This window comes from Monodelphis domestica, chromosome 3 (assembly GCF_027887165.1).
Source record: "Monodelphis domestica isolate mMonDom1 chromosome 3, mMonDom1.pri, whole genome shotgun sequence".
NCBI lineage: Eukaryota > Metazoa > Chordata > Mammalia > Didelphimorphia > Didelphidae > Monodelphis > Monodelphis domestica.
In genome coordinates this window covers 418,920,200-418,939,521 of record NC_077229.1, presented here as the reverse complement: position 1 = coordinate 418,939,521, position 19,322 = coordinate 418,920,200, and the positions used below count along the sequence as shown (strand labels likewise).

The 19,322-nt window shown below is 35.6% G+C and overlaps 1 protein-coding gene across 4 annotated transcripts in view; it reads left to right on the top strand.

Moving 5' to 3' along the window:
• PIAS2 (protein inhibitor of activated STAT 2) overlaps window positions 1–19,322 on the top strand; it is a 94,185-nt gene that overhangs the window by 20,639 nt on the left and 54,224 nt on the right. For all 4 annotated transcript variants that reach the window (XR_001628527.2, XM_001371527.5, XM_007486635.3 and 1 more), the window contains exons 2-3: window positions 6,239–6,713; window positions 15,054–15,138. Coding sequence is in view for 3 of the 4 variants with exons in the window: in XM_001371527.5 (XP_001371564.3) it covers window positions 6,239–6,713; window positions 15,054–15,138 (560 nt within the window). In the remaining variant the exon portion in view is untranslated. The remainder of the gene's footprint in view (window positions 1–6,238; window positions 6,714–15,053; window positions 15,139–19,322) is intronic.

Here is a 19,322-nt window from a genome sequence, read left to right as displayed (position 1 = left end):
TTTTTTATTACAGTTCTAAGTCTTTAACTGTTCTTTACAGTATTGTCATATAAATGGTTCTGATTCATCAGAATAAAAGGTACTCATAAATATTGTATATTTTGGTCCTTTCTGTATTTGATGTTTTGGGCTATATTCCTAGTAGTGATAACCCTGTTTCAAAGGGTAGGTAGACACAGTCCAGTTACTTTTGGATTGTAGTTTAAAAAGTAGCTTTTTAGAATAGTTGTACCATTTTACAGTTCTGCCTTTACAGCTCACTGGTGTGCATGTCTTTACCTACCCCATTTAGCAACTATCCTTTCCCATTTTTTAATCTTTCCTAGTCTGATGCATATGCAAAAGAAGATGCTGTTTTAATTTGTATTTATTATTAAAGATTAGGAATTTTTTTTATGTTGTTGATAGCTTACATTTTTTTTGTTTCTTTACTGTTGTGAATAACCTCTACAATAAGAACAAAAGAAACATCTCAACCTCAATTATATCATCTCCTTTCTGGTCAAAAAATATATGCATGGGGCAACATATAAGTTTGTTTTAAAAATCTACAGAGGAGGATAGTAGAAGCTTATCATGTATACTCAACGGAAAGCAGCAATGGAGGAGAAAAAATGTACAGAATACTTGATGAAAGCCTGAAATAAGTAAAATAATTCTGAGACCTTTTAGGGGTGGAACCAGAAAAAGAACCACAGAAAAATGGAAATGATCCTTAAAAATTTTTGTAACAAATTTTTCTTCATTGTAATGCTACTACATTTTAGATCCCACAATGCCACATGAGGAAGTAGAAATGGTGCTAAAGAAAGGGAAAAATGAGTAAAACTCATAAACCTGACAAAGTATATATGGAGGAGGTACGTTGCAAAGCAGTGACCAGAATTGTTGAATTTTTTCAATATCAGCAACTTCTGCATAATTCTAACCCACTGAAAAGTGGTAGAAAGAAGTACAGATAGAAAGATAGAAAAGAGGAAAGAGATTATTAATCTTATTCCTTATAAATATACCTAAAATTCCTAATACTACTTAAAATTTCTTCAAACTATCTCTGACTTCTCAGGACAGTTTCTTCTGCTTTATAAATTTTTCACTAACTACCTAACTCCCCAAAATAATAGACAGCCACCATTCATTCACTCCTTCAATCAGTTTTCTAAAATAACCCAACTGTCATTAGACAACTGGCAGCAGCACCTTGCCTCAGAGACAGATCTCCTGCTCTTTAGAGATCCCAGAGACAAAAAGCCCTTCCCTCAGCAGCTGCTTCCTTTATCTCCTCAGTGACCAACTGTCTCTTCCCCTGCCCCCACTTCCTGTCAGAGGACAGGCTACTTTCTCTCCTCAGGTCCTAGTCTCCCTGGTAATGGAATATTCAGCTTTGGCTTACTGACTCCTGTCTCCTGTCTCTTGTCTCCTGACCTACTTAGAAATCCTGCTCTCTAGCTTCTTAAGGAGACAGGGAAAGATTAAGGAAATCCCTTTAACATGTTACATACTAAAGTTTTTCTTTAGAATATTCCAATTGTGGTAAAATTGTTAAATCAGTAATTATACTACTTTTCTGGAAATAATTTGGAGTGGTTTTATACATACACACACAATTTGGTATTGAATTTGGACTTGCAGAATCATAGAATTTCAAAGTCATAAGGGATCTAACCTGCGCAAGAAGAAAAATCTTCACTATAGTGTATTGTTAGAGGGAAAGAGAGAGGAATGGGTGAAATATAAGCAAGGAAAGAGTTTTACAGGAAGAAGAGCTAGCTGCATGCCAGGAACCAAATAATTCTGGATTCTTGAACTCAGAAGAGAGTATTTGAGGAGACATCAATTGCCTAGCTGGGACCTCTTGATTTCCTGTCTCTTGAGACGACTGGAGGTTTTGGCTTCCTGTTCACTGGAGTTGAGGAGAGTTAAGATACCTTATTTTTGTTCCTGCTTGGATAAAACCTACATTGAAGTGAAATCAACGTGCTTTGAAGTCCTCTCTGCTGTGATGTACTGTCTGCTGAGAACATTAATCCACAGAAAATCTGAGAACAGAGAGCCTGAACTAAGCAATGACAATATTGGTGAGGCCTGAGGCAAACTCCAGCCAGGTCCAGCTAGGTTGAACTCAGACATCAAGTGTTCAATCCTGACTATATTTGGAGAACTGTTTCATAGTATGAACCAGCCTGGGAGGATTAATTAGCTTTAGGTGTAGCTAGTGAGTTTCAGGGATCTTAGCCAGAGATAGGTCAGGGCTTAGGGACAGAGAAGATGAAGAAATTCCCGTGAGGGAATTATAGGAGGGGGAAGCTAGTGAGAGATTTCCTTAGAGCTAAGGAACCCCTATTCCTTAATCCTACTTCCTACTCCTTCCTTTGTTATAAAATAAATCCTGATTTTCACCTGCTTATCAACCACTGTTTTGGAGGGCTTTACAGCTTACTGGTCCCAGTGAGGGAGGCATCATCCTTACTTCATTGAGGGTTACTGAGGAATCAAATAAACCTCAATATTATCATCATCAACATCATTATTAGGATCATTATTTCAATACCCAATGTGTTGTTATCCATCTTTTGTTTAAAGATATCCTCCTCTATAGACTCTTCATTGTACTTTTGGATAGTTTTGATTGTTAGGAAGTTTTTCCCAAGAGGCCTAAAATTTCCTCTGCAACTTCCATCCATTGTCCAATTCTTCCCTCTGAAGTCACACAGTCAAATTTTCCACAAGACAATTCTTCAGATCCTGAAGAAAGCTGTCACGTCCCTCCTGAGTCTTCTATTCTTCAGGCCAAACGTTTCCAGTTTCTTCAACTGACTTCTTATAGCATGCAATCAAGGTCCTTTACCATCCTGGTGATTTTTCTTTTTAAGTTCTTCAGCTCATCAGTGTGCTTTCTAAACTATGGAACCCTAGATTGAGCATAGTTCTTATGATATAGTCTCACCTCTTTATTCGAGTGTTATGTTGTTTCAAAATCCAAACTAGAATAATGCTGTTGTTGGGAGGGAAGAGTCGGGAGAAGGGAAAGGGCTCTAGATGGTGATGAAAAGGCTTCTGCAAAGAGCCATAAATCCTAGGGGCCTTTTCTAAGCTGAGATGCTATTTGTAGAAGCAACTACTGATTCAGAACTTTGAAGGCCAAAGTTCAGTGGTTCTAAGTGAACATCAATTGAGCATGGAGATAGCCATTATGTAACTTTGAGCTTAAGTGAATTAGGGGCTTTTGCTCAGGAGGATCATCTCTAGTTCATTGCCCCTACCTTGAGCTGCTCCAGGAAAATCTAGTATATTCAGGGTATGTGGCTTAAAAGCATTCCTAACCCTAGTCTCTTTTACCTCATAGAAAATGCAGGAGACCTAGAGGACTCAAAGGAACCCATAAATAGATACAGAATCATAATCATGTAAAGTACTTAGTTACCCATTTGCTTACTCTGTGAACTGAATGTGGGTGGAATTATCAGTAGGGCTACCCTAACATTCTGATAAAACTTTTCCATAGGATAATACATAGTCCCTTTCAAACTCAAGTCATTCTGTATTTAATTTAATTTTTTTTAGAAATTTTTAAAATTTTATTTTTATTTCATCAATTTAGAAAATTATTCTTTGGTTACAAGAATCATATTCTTTCCCTCCCTCCCCACCACTCACCTTTCCTGTAGCCGATGTACAATCTCACTTGTTCAGAACCTATTTCCATGTTTGTTGATGTTTGCACTAGGATGATCATTTAGAGTCTATATCCCTAATCATATCCCCCTTGATCCATGTAATCAAGCAGTTGTTTTTCTATGGTGTTTCTACTTCCACAGTTTTTCCTCTGAATGTGAATAGTGTTCTTTCTCCTTGATCCCTCAGAGTTGTTCAGGATCACTGCATTGCCAATAATGGAGTCTTTCATTATCACTGTATTTTAGATAGCCTTTGAAAAATAAATATTTTGGGGTGTTGCTTGCCCATTGACCCTTTAATGTCTGAGAAATTGATTGACTCTTCAAGTAGTATGCTGCCCAGAGATTGTATTTACTTACCTTTTCTTTCGTAAAGGATTGCTTTGAATGCCTTCTGAATCTTTTTCTCTCTATATAGAAAGTCATATAATGCTTAAAGATGAAAGTCATATAGACTTTACACTTAAAGAGATCCATGTTTCTATGAATTCTTTGTATTTGTTTTTTTCCAATACTATTCCATTAATTTTATGTACCATTATTTAACTATTCTCCAATCGATGGACATTTTTTGTTTTCAGTTCTTTGATACCACAAAAAGTACTGATATTTTGTTATAATGTAGACTTTTTCTTTCTGTTTTTGATGTCCTTGAGATAGATGTTTCACAGTGGTTTGAATCAAGGGTATGAACAGTTTAGTCACCCTCCCCTCCCCATTCTACCAGTTCTCAAACCACCAGCAGAGTTCTTTAATTTCAATTAAATAATTAATTACTTTTTTATAATAAATTTGTTAATTAGTTAATTTGTTATTGGAGTCAATACTATGTATTGGCTCCAAGGCAGAAGAGTGGTAAGGGCTAGGCAATGAGGGTTAAGTGACTTCCTCAGGGTCACACAGCTGGGAAGTGTCTTTGAGGCTAGGCTTGCACCTAGGACCTCCCATCTCTAGGCCTGGCTCTCAATCTACTGAGCCACCTACCTGCCCCCACACCAGCAGGGTTTTAATAGGCCTGTCTTCCCATAGTCCCAGCACTGTTGATTATTTCAGCCTTTTGTTCTCTTGTCAATTGCTCGAGATGAAACTTTAGACTTCTTCTAACTTAATATTCTTTTACTATTAACAATTTGCAGCAATCTTTCATGTCAATAGTTTGAAATTTTTCTTTTGTTTCCTTTGACCACTTGCCTATATATATATTTATGGTAATCTATGGTACAAATCTTGGATTTGATGCTAAGATTTTTCTAGTGAACTATTTTCTTTACCCTACCTGCAATGCCTTTCATGCAGATACTGTTCGATTTCATGAAAAGTTGTCTATTTTATCTCACCTTTATCTTAGCCATAATTGTGAAAGGTACTTAATTGAATACTTTAAAAAGTCTTTGATTTGATCAGTGTGTATATTTCCTTCTACCTTACTCCTGACTTTGTAGATAGCCTAAAGAATTCCTTTTCTGACTTACCTTTTTCTAATGAGAAATTTCTCCAATCTTAAGTTTTTGGAGACAAACCTATATATAGATCATCCCTGGGTCCACATTTGTTATTCCACCCATAGATTTGAAGGCTTTCCACCTTGATTCAACGACTCAGCTGGAAGTTACGCTCCACTGTTATAGCTTCTTAAAATCAACCTCCATTGCATATTGATACATTGGCAGAGAATTAGGGAATGCTTTTTTTTTTAAAACCCATACCTTCTCAGAATCAATACTATGTATTGGTTCCAAGGCAGAAGAATGGTGAGGGCTAGGCAAGGGGGGTTAAGTGACTTGCCGAAGGTCACATAGCTAGGAAGTGTCTGTGGTCAGATGTGAACCTAGGACTTCCCATCTCTAGGCCTGATTGAATGATTAAGAAGATAAAGTTTTGGTAATACTTGAATTGGAGAGAAATTTTGTAGCTACTAAATAAATATAAACAAGCTTAGTTTTCTTAGATAATTGGATAATAATCTTTTTTTAATTAGATAATATGGTTTATAATATCATTACTTCCTGTTTTCCTTACATTGCACTCAATCTCATTTCTTTCTTTACATAGACCGCCTCACATCCCTTAACTATATTCCCTTTTCACCTTTTGTCTCTTACAATCTGTAGCTTTCTTCAAAACTTTGAATTTTTTTAGCATTTACTTAGCTATATACAAGCTATTTTCACCCCTAGATTATAAACTCGCTAAGGGCATGGACTATTTTAATTTTGTTTATGTATCCCTGCTGCCTGACATTCATATCTTAATAAATGTTCATTGAATGAGTATCCTGTTATGGATTGCCAGTTTTTAAAGAACTTTTAATAAAGATGATTTTGTTAAAATAATACAGAATTCAATTTAATTTAGCTCTGATTTAGGAGGTACTTCAAGATCTTTTTAATTCCTTAGAATCACTATAAAAGTAGTGATTGTCATGTAGTGGGTGTGTGAAAATGCTGGTTAATAATGTTCTAGAAGATAAACCAGACTACATTGTATTTTGTATGTAGCATTTTTGTTTTCATGAGAAGGGACTATTGGCTCATGAATTTTTTTCTTTTTTTCTGTTTTAGAATATGGTTTCTAGTTTTCGGGTTTCTGAACTACAAGTATTGTTAGGCTTTGCTGGACGTAATAAAAGTGGACGCAAGCATGACCTCCTGATGAGGGCTTTGCATTTATTGAAGAGTGGCTGTAGCCCAGCAGTTCAGATTAAAATCAGAGAACTTTACAGACGGCGTTACCCACGAACAATTGAAGGTCTTTCAGATTTGTCCACAATAAAACCATCAGTTTTCAATTTGGACAGTAGCTCATCACCTGTGGAGTCTGACTTGACTGTTGCTGGGATCCACTCATTGCCTTCTACTTCGGTAACACCTCAGTCTCCTTCCTCTCCTGTTGGCTCAGTGCTCCTCCAAGATACTAAGCCTTCATTTGAGATGCAGCAGCCATCTCCCCCAATTCCTCCTGTCCACCCTGATGTTCAGCTGAAAAGCCTTCCCTTCTATGATGTTCTTGATGTTCTTATCAAACCTACAAGTTTAGGTAAGTGTTATTTCTTTTGGTCAGAAATTAAATAGACTAAGCTGTCAGCTACTGATTAGTGTTCCTGTCCCAGTGACTCATTAGTTGCTATTATATCAAACAGTTAATGTGTAGGTTAATTGTAGGGCTTTTTCCCTACTACTTGACTGATCATTTTTATTATGTTTTTGTCACATTCTAACTTGGATTTTATTTGTGTAATGTCATTTTCTCATCCTTTTGTAAAAGTTTTGCTTGTTAGCCCCATGATCCAAAAACACATTCAGTTGTACAGATTAAAATCACATTGTTTATTCCTTGATTTGACTTAGAAAAAAAAAATTTCAGGGTTATTTCGTGCTGGACAATGTCATTGAAAAATTTAGTAATTTTGTAAATATTTTTGAGTTGGTAAAAGGCATTTTATAACCTTGGAAATTAAAAAAATTTTTTTTACATTTTACATTTAGCTAAAAACTATAACTCTTTCCTATCCCTCAAAGTAAGTTAGTTTAAAGGAAAAGGATAAAATATCTTCAAAATGAAATTTTGATAAAGGTTTTACTAGCAGAAAAACTTAGTGATGGGGGCAGGTGGATTGTGGGCCACAGGGCTCTGTGGATTGATAGCCAGGCCTAGAGATGGAAGGTCCTAGGTTCAAATTGGCCTCAGACACTTCCCAGTTGTGTGACCCTGGGCAGGTCACTTAACCCTCATTGCCTAGCCCTTACCACTCAAATGCCTATTGATTCCAAAATGCAAGGTAAGGACATTAAAAAAAAAAAAAGCTTAGTGGTGATATATTTGTGTCTGTTTACATATATGCAAATACATATATGTGTATACACACACTCTCACTTTAAGTTACAAAGGGAAGACTACTTTCAGTGCTTTGTTCCTAAAGCTCTTTGCCTTTATATAATAAGGCAGAAGACTTATCTTTTGTAGCATGCTTTTTCAGAAATATTTACCCTCAGTGTTTGAGTTGAGAAATTTTGATATGTAGCCATTTAAAAACTTCTCATAATCTGGGCATCTAGGTAGCACAGTGGAGAAAGCTCAAACCCTGGAGTTGAGATGAGAGGCCTTGGGTTTAAATCAGGTCATATTTTGTTAATTTCTAGTTTGTAATTTTAGGATCACAATTTTTAATCATTTGCCATTGTGATGCATTTAAACTTGTTAGAATTGTTATAAAAAGTAGGTATAGACCAAGTTTGGTTAGAAGTTCAGAAAAGGAGGATAGCTCTGAGATTTGGAGGCTCTTATTGATACTGTCTTTGAATTTGAAGCACCATGACAGAATATAAGTCTTGGAAAAATCTAAATTTGAGTCAGGCTATGCTTTTTTCTAGCTATGTGATTTTTTTGCTAAGCTACTTTAATTTGGGTGCCCCCAGTTTCCATTTCTGAGATGAAGTTATAGAAAAGTTTACAGTTTCCTTTGGTTGAAGGACTTTTACCTGGAACTCTCAACAATATCGAACCTTACTACAAGCCTGGCCGAAAAGAACATATTGCATAGTCCGCCTCAGAGAGTTGTTATGATAAAACACCATAGAAGTATGTAATACTTGTTGAAGAAAGACTTAATTTATGTGTGATCTGGACCTTGAAGGATAACTAGGATTTGGTTATGTTGAAAGTACAAGGGGCTACATTTTATATGCAGAAAACAACACAAGTGTAGCCTTAGAGACAGAAATGAAAATCGTATTATCTTCAAGCAATGACAGTGCCCTGACCAAAGAGACATTGAGTTCTTAGTAGTTAACAGAAGTATCTCTTGTTTTGCTTATTTATTTAAAAAACAAAACAAAACAACCTTACCTTCTGTCTTGGAGTCCATACAATACAAATCCAAGGCAGACTAGAGGTAAGGGCTAGGCAATGGAGGTTAAGTGACTGACTTTGACTTACCCAGGATCACATAACTAGGAAGTATCTGAGGTCATATTTGAATCCAGAACCTCTTATCTCCAGGCCTAGCTCTCTGTGCACTGAGGCTCCTAGCTGCTCCTTTAACTTTAAGAGGCAGGATTATAAATCTTTTCTTCACTTTTGGGCTAATTGAAAGTTTCCTGCTATTTCAAAATTTTCATAACTTATTCCCCTCTATTGTGTCCATATATTTGTGTGAATTGGCATTTTCAAGAGCAGAAGCTGAATTATTGTGGCTTAAATGTGGAGATGGCATGAAATTACTATTCTTCACTGTTGCTTACAGTTGTAAATTTTTATCATTAGCAAAAAAGTAATTCTTTTTTGTAATGTTAAAAATTGAATACAAATGATTGGAAAGTATTATTAAAGAAATTTGTATTATTTGGTATAAATAGTAATTGGCACTTGAAAGTATTTTACTGCTATAATCATGCTGATGTTTTGTTTAAATTTTTATTGCTATATGTATAACCAATATCAAATTGCTTGTGGTCTCGGGGAAGGGAGAGGTTAGATGTAGGGGGAGAGAGGATGTGGAATTCAAAATGTTATAAAATGAATGCTAAAATTTGTTTTATGCATGTAATTGGGGGGGGGGAACGACATTACTGAAGGGAGAAAAATAAATTTTGACTGCTCTAAAATTTTTGAGAACCCCTGAAGCAGAAATTAGGTATATAAACTGGGTGTTATATAGTTCCCCCAAGTTTTCATCCACTCCAATACCATTAACAGTCATCTCTAAATATGATTTCTAAATTCCTCACTCCAGCTTGGACCTGAACTGGAGACCTGTATACTTCAAACAAAGAGGTTTTCTTGTCTTTATTTTTAAAATCATAGTCTGGCAAAAGCAAACCAAAATGCCCACAAATACGTTATTCTACAACCTTAGTCCCACTCTTCTCCAAAGCAAAGAAATGACTTCTTATACTTGGATATTGTTTAAATACATTAGAATAATGAATCACTTGAATGACATTATGGGGAAAGATCCTGTTACAAATATATTTCGTGAAAGAGGAATTATTGTGATTGTAGTATGTTAATAAAAGGAAATAGGAATGGAAATGGGGAGTGGGCAAAAATTGTATTCCAAGATAAGCGATAAGCTTTGTTAGATTGTATTATACACAAGGGACAGTATTATAAGATGATGCTGAAAAGGCAAGATGAAACCCTTTTATTGAGTCTTGAAAAAAGCTTAGGAATTAGGACTTGTATCTTAGAAGCCATTGGAAATTTTAAAAGGGATAGCGTTAAATCAAACTTGTGTAATAGGATTATGTTCTGTGGTTTGTAGTTATAATATAGGGGTAGTAGCTCACATCATCCTGTAAGGATGTCATTTATTCCATAACTGGCTGCTTCTGAGAACCACTAGTAAGTGGTACACCTGTTTGAGTGTGCTGAGTCTTTTAGTTCATTGCTCTTCTGAATTATAGGAAGGGGTGCTGGTTAACATTAGCTTCTCTTAATAAATGTGTGAACTATGTTAGGAAGATTGTGTGTTAGTGAAGTAAAATTGGTTTCTATGCCTTTCCTTTGTGTCTTGTTCCCTTAGCAGATAAATTTCAATTTAGATACTTGTTTCTATTAGGGTGACAAAAATTATTTAATGGAACAATAACCATTATTGGCTCCGAAAATTGGCATTTACACTCATGAGTGAATAAAGTGGTTAGAGAATTCTTAACAAAGAAGGAACATGTTTAGTCAACTATATAAAATAAAATATATTCCCCTTGCTTTTTTTCATTGGAGAAAAATATTAGTATGGTGTAGTGACGAGCAAAAGATTTGGAGACAGGAAGACTCAGTCTCACTTATTAGCTGTGTGAGCCTCTGCAAGTTACTTCACCTTGCTGGCTTCAATTTCCTTTTCTGTAAAATTAAGGAATTGGATTGAGTAACCTCTGAGACCCCTTCTCCTGTTAAGTCTATAATCCCATGAATCTATCTGCTACTTTGCAGCTCCAAGGTCAGTGAAATGATTTTGAATCTGTTTGCTATAAGGAAATAATATATTTTTTATTTTAGTTTTTATTATTTCCTTTTGTGTTATACCACAGTCATTTTCCCTTCCTCTCTATTTTGAACTCTTCCTTGTAACAAAGAGAAACATTTGGCAAAAGTGCTGATGGACATCTTCTGTACCACATTCTGAATCTTACTATCACTATAGCTCTAATGAGAGGACCAAAATGCCTAATTAAGCTCTCTCCAGGACTGCTATTAGTAGAGTAATTCACCAAAGTGTCTATAGCTTTGAGGAATTCTGTTTGAGAGGGAAACAAAGGGCATTTATTCAAATTTATGAGGGTTTCCTTAGGAAATTTAACCATGATTATCCTCAGAATTATTGATTTTTTTTTTACCATGACTATTCTACCACAAATTTTAAAAGTATGATTATTCCTCAAAATTCCTCTTAAATTCCAAGAAGACAATTATTAACTAGATGTTGAATTTTTATTTATGGATAATAAATGTGTTTTAGGTCATGTTTAGCATTTGATTGATGTACATTTAATATTTTATATGTGGAGTTTGATCTGGACCTGAAATTTTATTGGTATAGAGTGGTGAGGAAACTCCTTTTACTAAAGCACCTTCTCTATCATTGAGAGTTGTTTAGAACTATATTTACATTTCTATCTATCTATCTATCTATCTATCTATCTATCTATCTATCTATATGTTCACATATTCATTAAATATGTAGTATTCACTTAACTATATGCCAGACCTTGTGCTAAGCTCTAGGAATACAGAAAAAGGTAGATTAACTCTTAGGCCTAGAGACAGGGTCTAAATCTGACCCTCCAGCTTTGTGATCCTACTGTAGTCACTTAACCCCCATTGCCTAGTCTTCACTGCTCTTCTGCCTTGGAACTAATCCACAGTTTTGTTTTTAAGACAGAAGGAAAGGGTTTAATAGATAAAAAGGAAAAAAAGAAAGAAAAAAACTTAGAATCAAATGGGAGAGGTAGAAAGCAAAATAAATGCATACAAACATGTTTTATACAGGACAAATAGGAGAAGGCATTAGAATTAAGAGGAATTAGAAAAGGAGCCTTCCTATTGAAGATGGGATTTAAATTGAGATCTGAAGCCTACTAGTAGGCATAAATAAGGAAGGGTACCATACTAGGTGTGGAAGAAGTCCCTGGATCTGAAAGATTGGAGTGTCTAGTTTGGGAAACAGGCAGGAGACCAATGTTACTGAATCAGATTTTATGGTGGGGAGTAATACATATATAAGAAGATTGGAAAGGAAGGAAAGACTAGTTTAAAAAGGACTTTAAGTGTCAAATAGAGCATTTTCTATTTGATTCTGAAGATGACTGGGAGCCACTGGGGTTTTTTCTGGTAGGGTGTTGACCTGTGCTTTAGGAAAATCATTTTGGTGGCCAAATAGAGGATAGACTTTCTGCAGTGGGGAGATACCTAAGGCAGGCTGGCCCCTACCAGCAGGTGGGTGTCCGTTGCAATAGTCCAGGCATGAGTGATTTGGGCCTGCACCTGAGTAGTGGCAGTGGCAGGAGAGGAGGGGACATATTGGAGTGATGTTGCAAAGGTGAAAGTGACAGGTTTTCAGCAACATTGGATATGAGGCGAGAGAGAGAGGAGTTGGAGATGACATATAAGTTGCAAGCCTCAGCTCTTTACAGTAATAGGGATCATAAGAGGGTATGGAGGGTTTAGGGGAAAAGATAGCAAGTTCTATTTCAGACATGTTGAGTTTAAGATGTCCAAAGGCAGATTAAAATACAGGACATAAAGATGGGTAGAGGTTTGTGTTTGATAAGGTAGACTTGAAAATTGTTAACATAGAGATGGTAATTAAATTGATGGGAGCTTTCAAGATCACCAAGTGAAATTTAATAGAGGGAGAAGAGAAGAGGGTCCAGGACAGAAGCTTTAAAGCACATCTGTGTTTAGAGTGCATGAATGAGAGGAGCAGTTATATATAGGTAGAAAGAAAATCAGGAAAGAAGGGTGTCCTGAAAACCTAGAGAGAAGAAAGTATTTAGGTATAGGCACATGCATGTGTACACGCACATCACTTTTATATAGTATATATACATATACTTATAGATGTATATATCCTGTACATATATATGCCTACATACAAAAATCTCCCAATGCTCTAGACTTAATTGTAGATAAGGTTCCAATCTGCTTTGGATGCTTTTTTACCCAAGAGTGCTCTATACTAATGAAATTTCTGGTCCAGACCTGTCCCTTTATACGATGCACATATTGTATACATAATGTGTATATACGTGTTTTTTTTTTTTTTTTTGCAGAAAGGGGGAGGAGAGAAAGATTTTAAAAGGAACAGATAATGAACACCATCTGATAAGTTAAATAAAATGTCATCTTCTTTAGAGTTGTATTTCAACTTGTGTTCTGTCTGGTTAAGGGTACTCCTGCTAAGTTTTTAGATCTAGAATTCAGCTCCTTGGTATTATTAACTCATACCTTTTGTCTTAGAATTGATACTAAATATCTATTCCAAGGCAGAATGTAAGGGTTGAGGTAAGGTAACGGCTAGGCAATTGGGTTAAATGACTTGCCCAGGGTCACAAAGCAAGGAAGTGTCAAGGCCAGATTTGAACCTAGAACTTACTGACTCCAGGCCTGATTCTATGCACTGAACCACCTAGTTGCCCTGCTTCTTGTATCAATGAATATGGTATAGAGATATGTGTTCGGTAGAACTTACAAGCATATCCTCTTCACTAAGAGAAGTTCTAGTAGTATTCTTGGTATTAAAATAAACATTTTTTGGTCACATCCTTGCCTGAGTGATGTTGAGTCTTGGTTCTCAAGAATGCAACTCTCGTTTAGAATAATATATCTGCGGAAAATGTGATGTGCTTTATGATAGTTTCATATTGAAATGAAGAGACCAGAGTAGACCTTAAAGATCATCAAGTTCAACTCTCTCATTTTATAAATGAAGACACTGAGTCATAAAGCAGTGAAATGATTTTTCTAGGCTATTGTAGCTAGATTTGTGTGGTATTTGAACCTAGGTCTTCTTGCTGAATGATTTAGTTGTTTGTGGTTTAGTTTATGATTGCTGTTACATACTTGTTCCTGATTTCTTATTTTGTTGGGTACAGAAGTTGTCATCCTGTGCTGTTTTCCATATAGCTTTCCTTCTTTTGGGCTCTATTATAGGACTAGGAAGAGAGTTGGTGGGGAGGGGGAGAGAAGGGAACAGAAATAAATACTTACTATGTGCCAGGCACAGCTAAGCACTTTACAAAATATTATCTCATTTGATCCTCATGACCTTTAGATATTTAGATTTTAGATAAATTTGCTGTTATTATCCCCATTTTTTCATTTGAGGAAACCTAGATAGACTTGCCCAGAGTTATACAATTAGCAATCAGCAAACCCCAAAGGGTAGAATTTGAACTCTGGTCTTCCCAATTCCAGGCCCAGTTCTTTGCTCACTGTGCCAAATCTAGCTTCAGAACAGCATTTTGTTTTTGCATTCTTTAGAGTCCTTTGTAGCATCCACATTTAGAATTTTCTCTTTTTATTAGCTGCAATAAAATGTGTTTCAAAACAGTTCTTGGAATCCTAAACAGATTTCTTCTATATCAATTACTATGTCAAAAAACTTAGTATCTCTGGGGGCAGCCGGGTAGCTCAATGAATTGAGAGCCAGATCTAGAGACAGGAGGTCCTGGGTTTAAATCTGGCCTCAGACACTTCCAGCTGTGTGACCCTGGGCAAGTCACTTGACCCCCATTGCCTAGCCCTTACCACTCTCTGCCTTGGAGCCAATACACAGTATTGACTCCAAGATGGAAGGTAAGGGGTTTAAAAAAAATTTAGTATCTCTGATCAATCTTTCACTGTTAGCATTGAAACAATAGTTCAGACCTTGTTGTTGGTTTGCTGTATGTGTTAATAACTGCATTAGTGGAATTTAAGGAGTGGGGGCTTTCTATCACTCCCTCAAGGCGTGCTCCCTGCAAAATGCAATCAAATTAGACACCAGAGACTTCTAATGAATAGAATTCCAGTTTCTATGACCATTTGTTTCCTGCCAATTTTGTTCTATAACTTGTGATTATTTTCATTAGATGGCATTATAGATAATTGAAATATTACTACTTGGAAGGAGTCTATATTATGAATGTTGTAGCCCTCTACTTCTAGGATGAAGAATAATTGAAGAAAAAATTTCTTCTATACACCTTTTCAAAGATTTTTACCCTTTTCCACCATGAATTACTTTCATTTCGGTCACTTCTTTGTTAGTGCATTTCAGTAGTAAATAGTCTTAAGAATTTTGTAGGTACTGTACTGTCTGGCTATTATGGACTTTTTTATAATAATCAGAATTTTATTGAAAGGTCATCTTTCATTGTATTTTTTTCTCCCCAGTTCAGAGCAGTATTCAGAGATCACAAGAGAAGTTTTTTATTTTTGCATTGACACCTCAACAAGTAAGAGAAATATGCATTTCCAGGTAAGAGGAGGGTTTGAAATATATTTCATTGGTTGTGGGTTTCTTTTTATAGATAGTGTACTATCATTCCCTTGTTAGTCATGTGACTATCTTATGTTTGCATGTAATATATTTGGAGGTGGTGATAAATAGAACAATTTTCTTTTTCCTTTTTTCTTTTTTTTTTGTGTGTGCCCAAGACACAGTAATGTGATTTTTATGTCAGTGATTTCAGTGACTTGGTTAAGAAATACAATAAAGAAAACAATTTGATAAATTAAACAAAATTGCCTAAAGAATAAGTGAGGTACAGACTTGAAAGTAACTATGGATCATTACAAAGAACTTTGCTTTAAAGGACCAAAAAGCGAGCAAAGGAAATCTGTAGAACAACCATTAAACATATTAAATTAACATTGTCCCTGATATATTGCTTTATACAGCATTTATACATATAAAGATTCATATAGTCTGTAGTCTTCTGAAGACCTAGAATGAGAAAACCGAGCTACTAAATAGGTTAAAACTTTCTCCTGGTCACAAATAAAGGAGTAGTTTCAAAGCATAAATGTAGAAAAACTTGGTTCTCTACTAGTCTTAATACAGTAAAATGAATTTTCCAATATTATAAAACTTAAAATTGTAGACTAAGGAAAAAATAAGTTTTTAAAAGGCTTAGTATAGAGGTATATATATCTTAAGTATTTTTTTCCCCACTGTTCAGATGTTTTAAAAAAAAGCATTCACACCACTTGTAAATGTTCTTTAGATTCCACAAAGAATTTAATTAATTTTCTACCTCTGTTGAAAATAGGGAATTCAGTAAAGGCTAATGAATACTGCCTATGGCTAGTTTTTCTCTCAAGGGTTTGCATCTGGTGGTAACTGTTATGATAGCATTTGACTCTTTACTAGCTATAAGACTTTAAAATTAATTTTCTTTTTTTGGATAGCCTTTTGAATTCATGGAATAAGGAAAAGAATACATTGGGGGCTGTAAAATTTTATATCATAGGATCATCGATTTGGAAGGGACATCACAGGTCATTTATTTCAATGTACTCATTTTACAGATGAAAACACAGCTAGTGAAGATAAGTGATTTGAATTTTTCATCATATTTAGTAATTCAGGTATTAATCTGATAATTTATATTGAAAGTATTCCCCTTCCCTCCCACGTCTTTTCTTTTTCCCCTTTGGAAATTCGTACAATGAACTGGGCCTATATTACAGAAGTACCAGCAAAATTCTTCAAATGGGGCCTAAACCAGATAAAATAATTTTGATATATTTAACAAAATAAATTAAAAAACCCCCAAGGTAACATGGATAATATTAATTTTTGGTTTTTTAAGTCAACATACAGCCTTTAGGGATCATTACTATTTGAATTTGCACCATACAACACAATTCTTACCCCCCAAAGATTGCTGGTGATTTATTTGTGGAGAACTCAGTATGCTTTTGTATAAAAATTAATTAAGAATATAAGCTTTCAGATCACAGATGCCAAATAAGGAATCTAGAAATTAATTCCTGTGGTTTTCAGTAGAGGTAGAGAACACTATGACCTGTGCTGGATTGAGAAGCTTTCATAGAGGGCTTTTACTTGGGCTTGAGGAAAATCCTGTCTAAGCAGAAATAAGTCAGCTAAGCATTTAGGAAGGCGAAAGGGAGCATAAGTTTTGAACATGTTTGTTTTCTACTGAAATAGACAGTTTGTGTAAAGGGAAACAGTGACAGAGATTTGAAACCAGAATGTGAAGATCATTGACTGTTGACATTAACACTATTGACAGTGACATTAACACTACAACTACCATGAAACCCCCTTGATTGCAGTGATTGTTTTTGTCTTTGTAACACATCATTGCCTGACTTTGATAAATATTTGTTTACTTGAAGTTTGGATTTTATTCTGTGTCATTGAGAGTTTCTCAGAAGTCATATTGGTGTAAGGCATTTAAGTTTGATGAGGGGATCTTCTTCAACAGTAAAATTATTGATATATTGAAGTAATCTGGATGTAATAAGTGAAAGGAACCCTGTGCTTCCTGAGGAGAAGTTAGACATAGGGAAATTAAGAGATTTTCCATTAATCTAGATGATTAGGGAACTTGTCTTATTTTTCAAGAAAAATATTTGTTTAAAACTTAAAAGTTCTTTACATTCCCCTAGAAACTTTACAATTTTATTTATATCAGCCTAAGGAAATCTTCATCATCCAAGGATTTGTAATTTTGGGTCCCATTAGCTCTCCCCCCTTTACAGGCCATTTCATTTCTGCTTAGTATAAACAAGAGCCTAGGACCAAGAGCCTAATATAGCTTAGAGCCTAGGTGAACCTAAAATCAGTTAATCTGGCTACCCTCATAGTTGCTTTCTTTAGGCAAAGGTTCAGGCTAATATCTAAAAAGTTATTTGTATTATTTTTTAATTTTAATTAATATTTTAATTTATATCAATTTGGCAATGAGGCACCGCACCCTTGGACAATATTCAGGCCAAGGCTTTTTATGTCACCATTCTATTTTATTTTTTTAACCCTTAGCTTCCGTCTTGGAATCAATTGATTCCAAGGCAGAAGAGTGGTAAGGGCTAGGCAATGGGGCTTAAGTGACTTGCCCAGGGTCCCACAACTGGGAAATGTTTGAGGCCAAATTTGAACCTAGGACCTCCCGTCTCTAGGTCTTGCTCTCAATCCACCGAGCTACCCAGATGTCCCTCACCATTCTCTTTTAGTCTTCAGTTATTTCCTCTACTTTTTCTTCTTGGGTTTGGGATGCTTCTGGCTAATTTAACCAGCCTTCACCCTCAAATTCCTAGGTTTGGTTTCAGTCTTGAACTCTCCTTTCATTTTTAAACAGTTAGGTTCTTTGAAGTTGTGCCTTTATAAGGATAGTGCTATTTGACTTTTGTTCTGGTTTAACATTTTCCAAGACAATTCTTCTTTTTTTGTAGTCCTGATCTCTTTTTGAGTTGTCTTGGTATTTTTTTTTTAAACTGTTACCTTCTGTCATAGATTGGTTCTAAGGCAGAAGAGCAGTAAGGGCTAAACAATAGGGGATACGTGACTGGTCCAGGATCACATAGCTGGAAGTGTCTGAGGCCAGATTTAAATCTGGGACCTGCCATCTAGGCCTGACTCAAAGCTACCCAGCTGCCTCCTCTTGGTGTCTTTATGGGCTGTGTTACAGAATCCCTAGTTTTTGTTACTTAGGACACCAACTCTTCTAGTTCCACTCATCTGTCTGTTCCCCATCATGTGCTCATAAGCCTTTATTTTTCTAACAGGCACCCTTTTCGGTCTTCACAACTTTTCCCCTCATCATCACAGAACCACCTAATCAAGGTGAGGGTCTGTCTTCCTCCAGGCTAATTCACTTTTCCACTCTTCTCATTCAGGGATTTATAATCATTTGGATCTTAAAGGTAATCTTCCCTAGGGAAACTTCTAGGGTTTCAATTTTTAACAACTGAAAATATTTAAGACTTATATGAATATATTTTTTTAAACCCTTACCTTCCATCTTGTAGTTAATACTGTGTATTGACTCCAAGGCAGAAAAGTGGTAAGGGCCAGGCAATGGGGGTCAAGTGACTTGCCCAGGGTCACACAGCTGGGAAGTGTCTGAGGCCAGATTTGAACCTAGGACCTCCCATCTCTAGGCCTAGCTCTCAATCCACTGAGCTACCCAGCTGCCCCTTAAATGAATATTTTAAACACAGAAACCTTGAGAACCTGGTATAGGGAGTCTCTTATAGGTAACAATCCTTCTTTTTTTCAGTGAAGAATTTTTGCTGCATAAGGACAGATGGTGAGATTTTCATATCCTATATTTTTGGCTAATTTTAGGTATATTTTAATATTAATCAGGTGCTTGTTTATTACATCAATTCATCCAGGTATGAGAAAGTTTTATACTTCCTAAGCCTTTGAGGAATAAGCAGAACATTCAGATGAAATCATATTTATTTGGTATGCTTGAATGCTTAGCTATGTCTAACTGAAAGGCTTTTACCTTTTTTTTGTATCAAGGACTCCTTTGGCAGTCTGGTGACTATGCACCCTTTTCCAGGATATTTTTTAATGCCTAACATAAAATGTGCATAATAAAGGAAATAAATTATATTAAATAATTATCAATTTATTTTTTTAAACAGTGCATAGACTCTAGGTTAAGAACTTCCTAGTCTAAGATA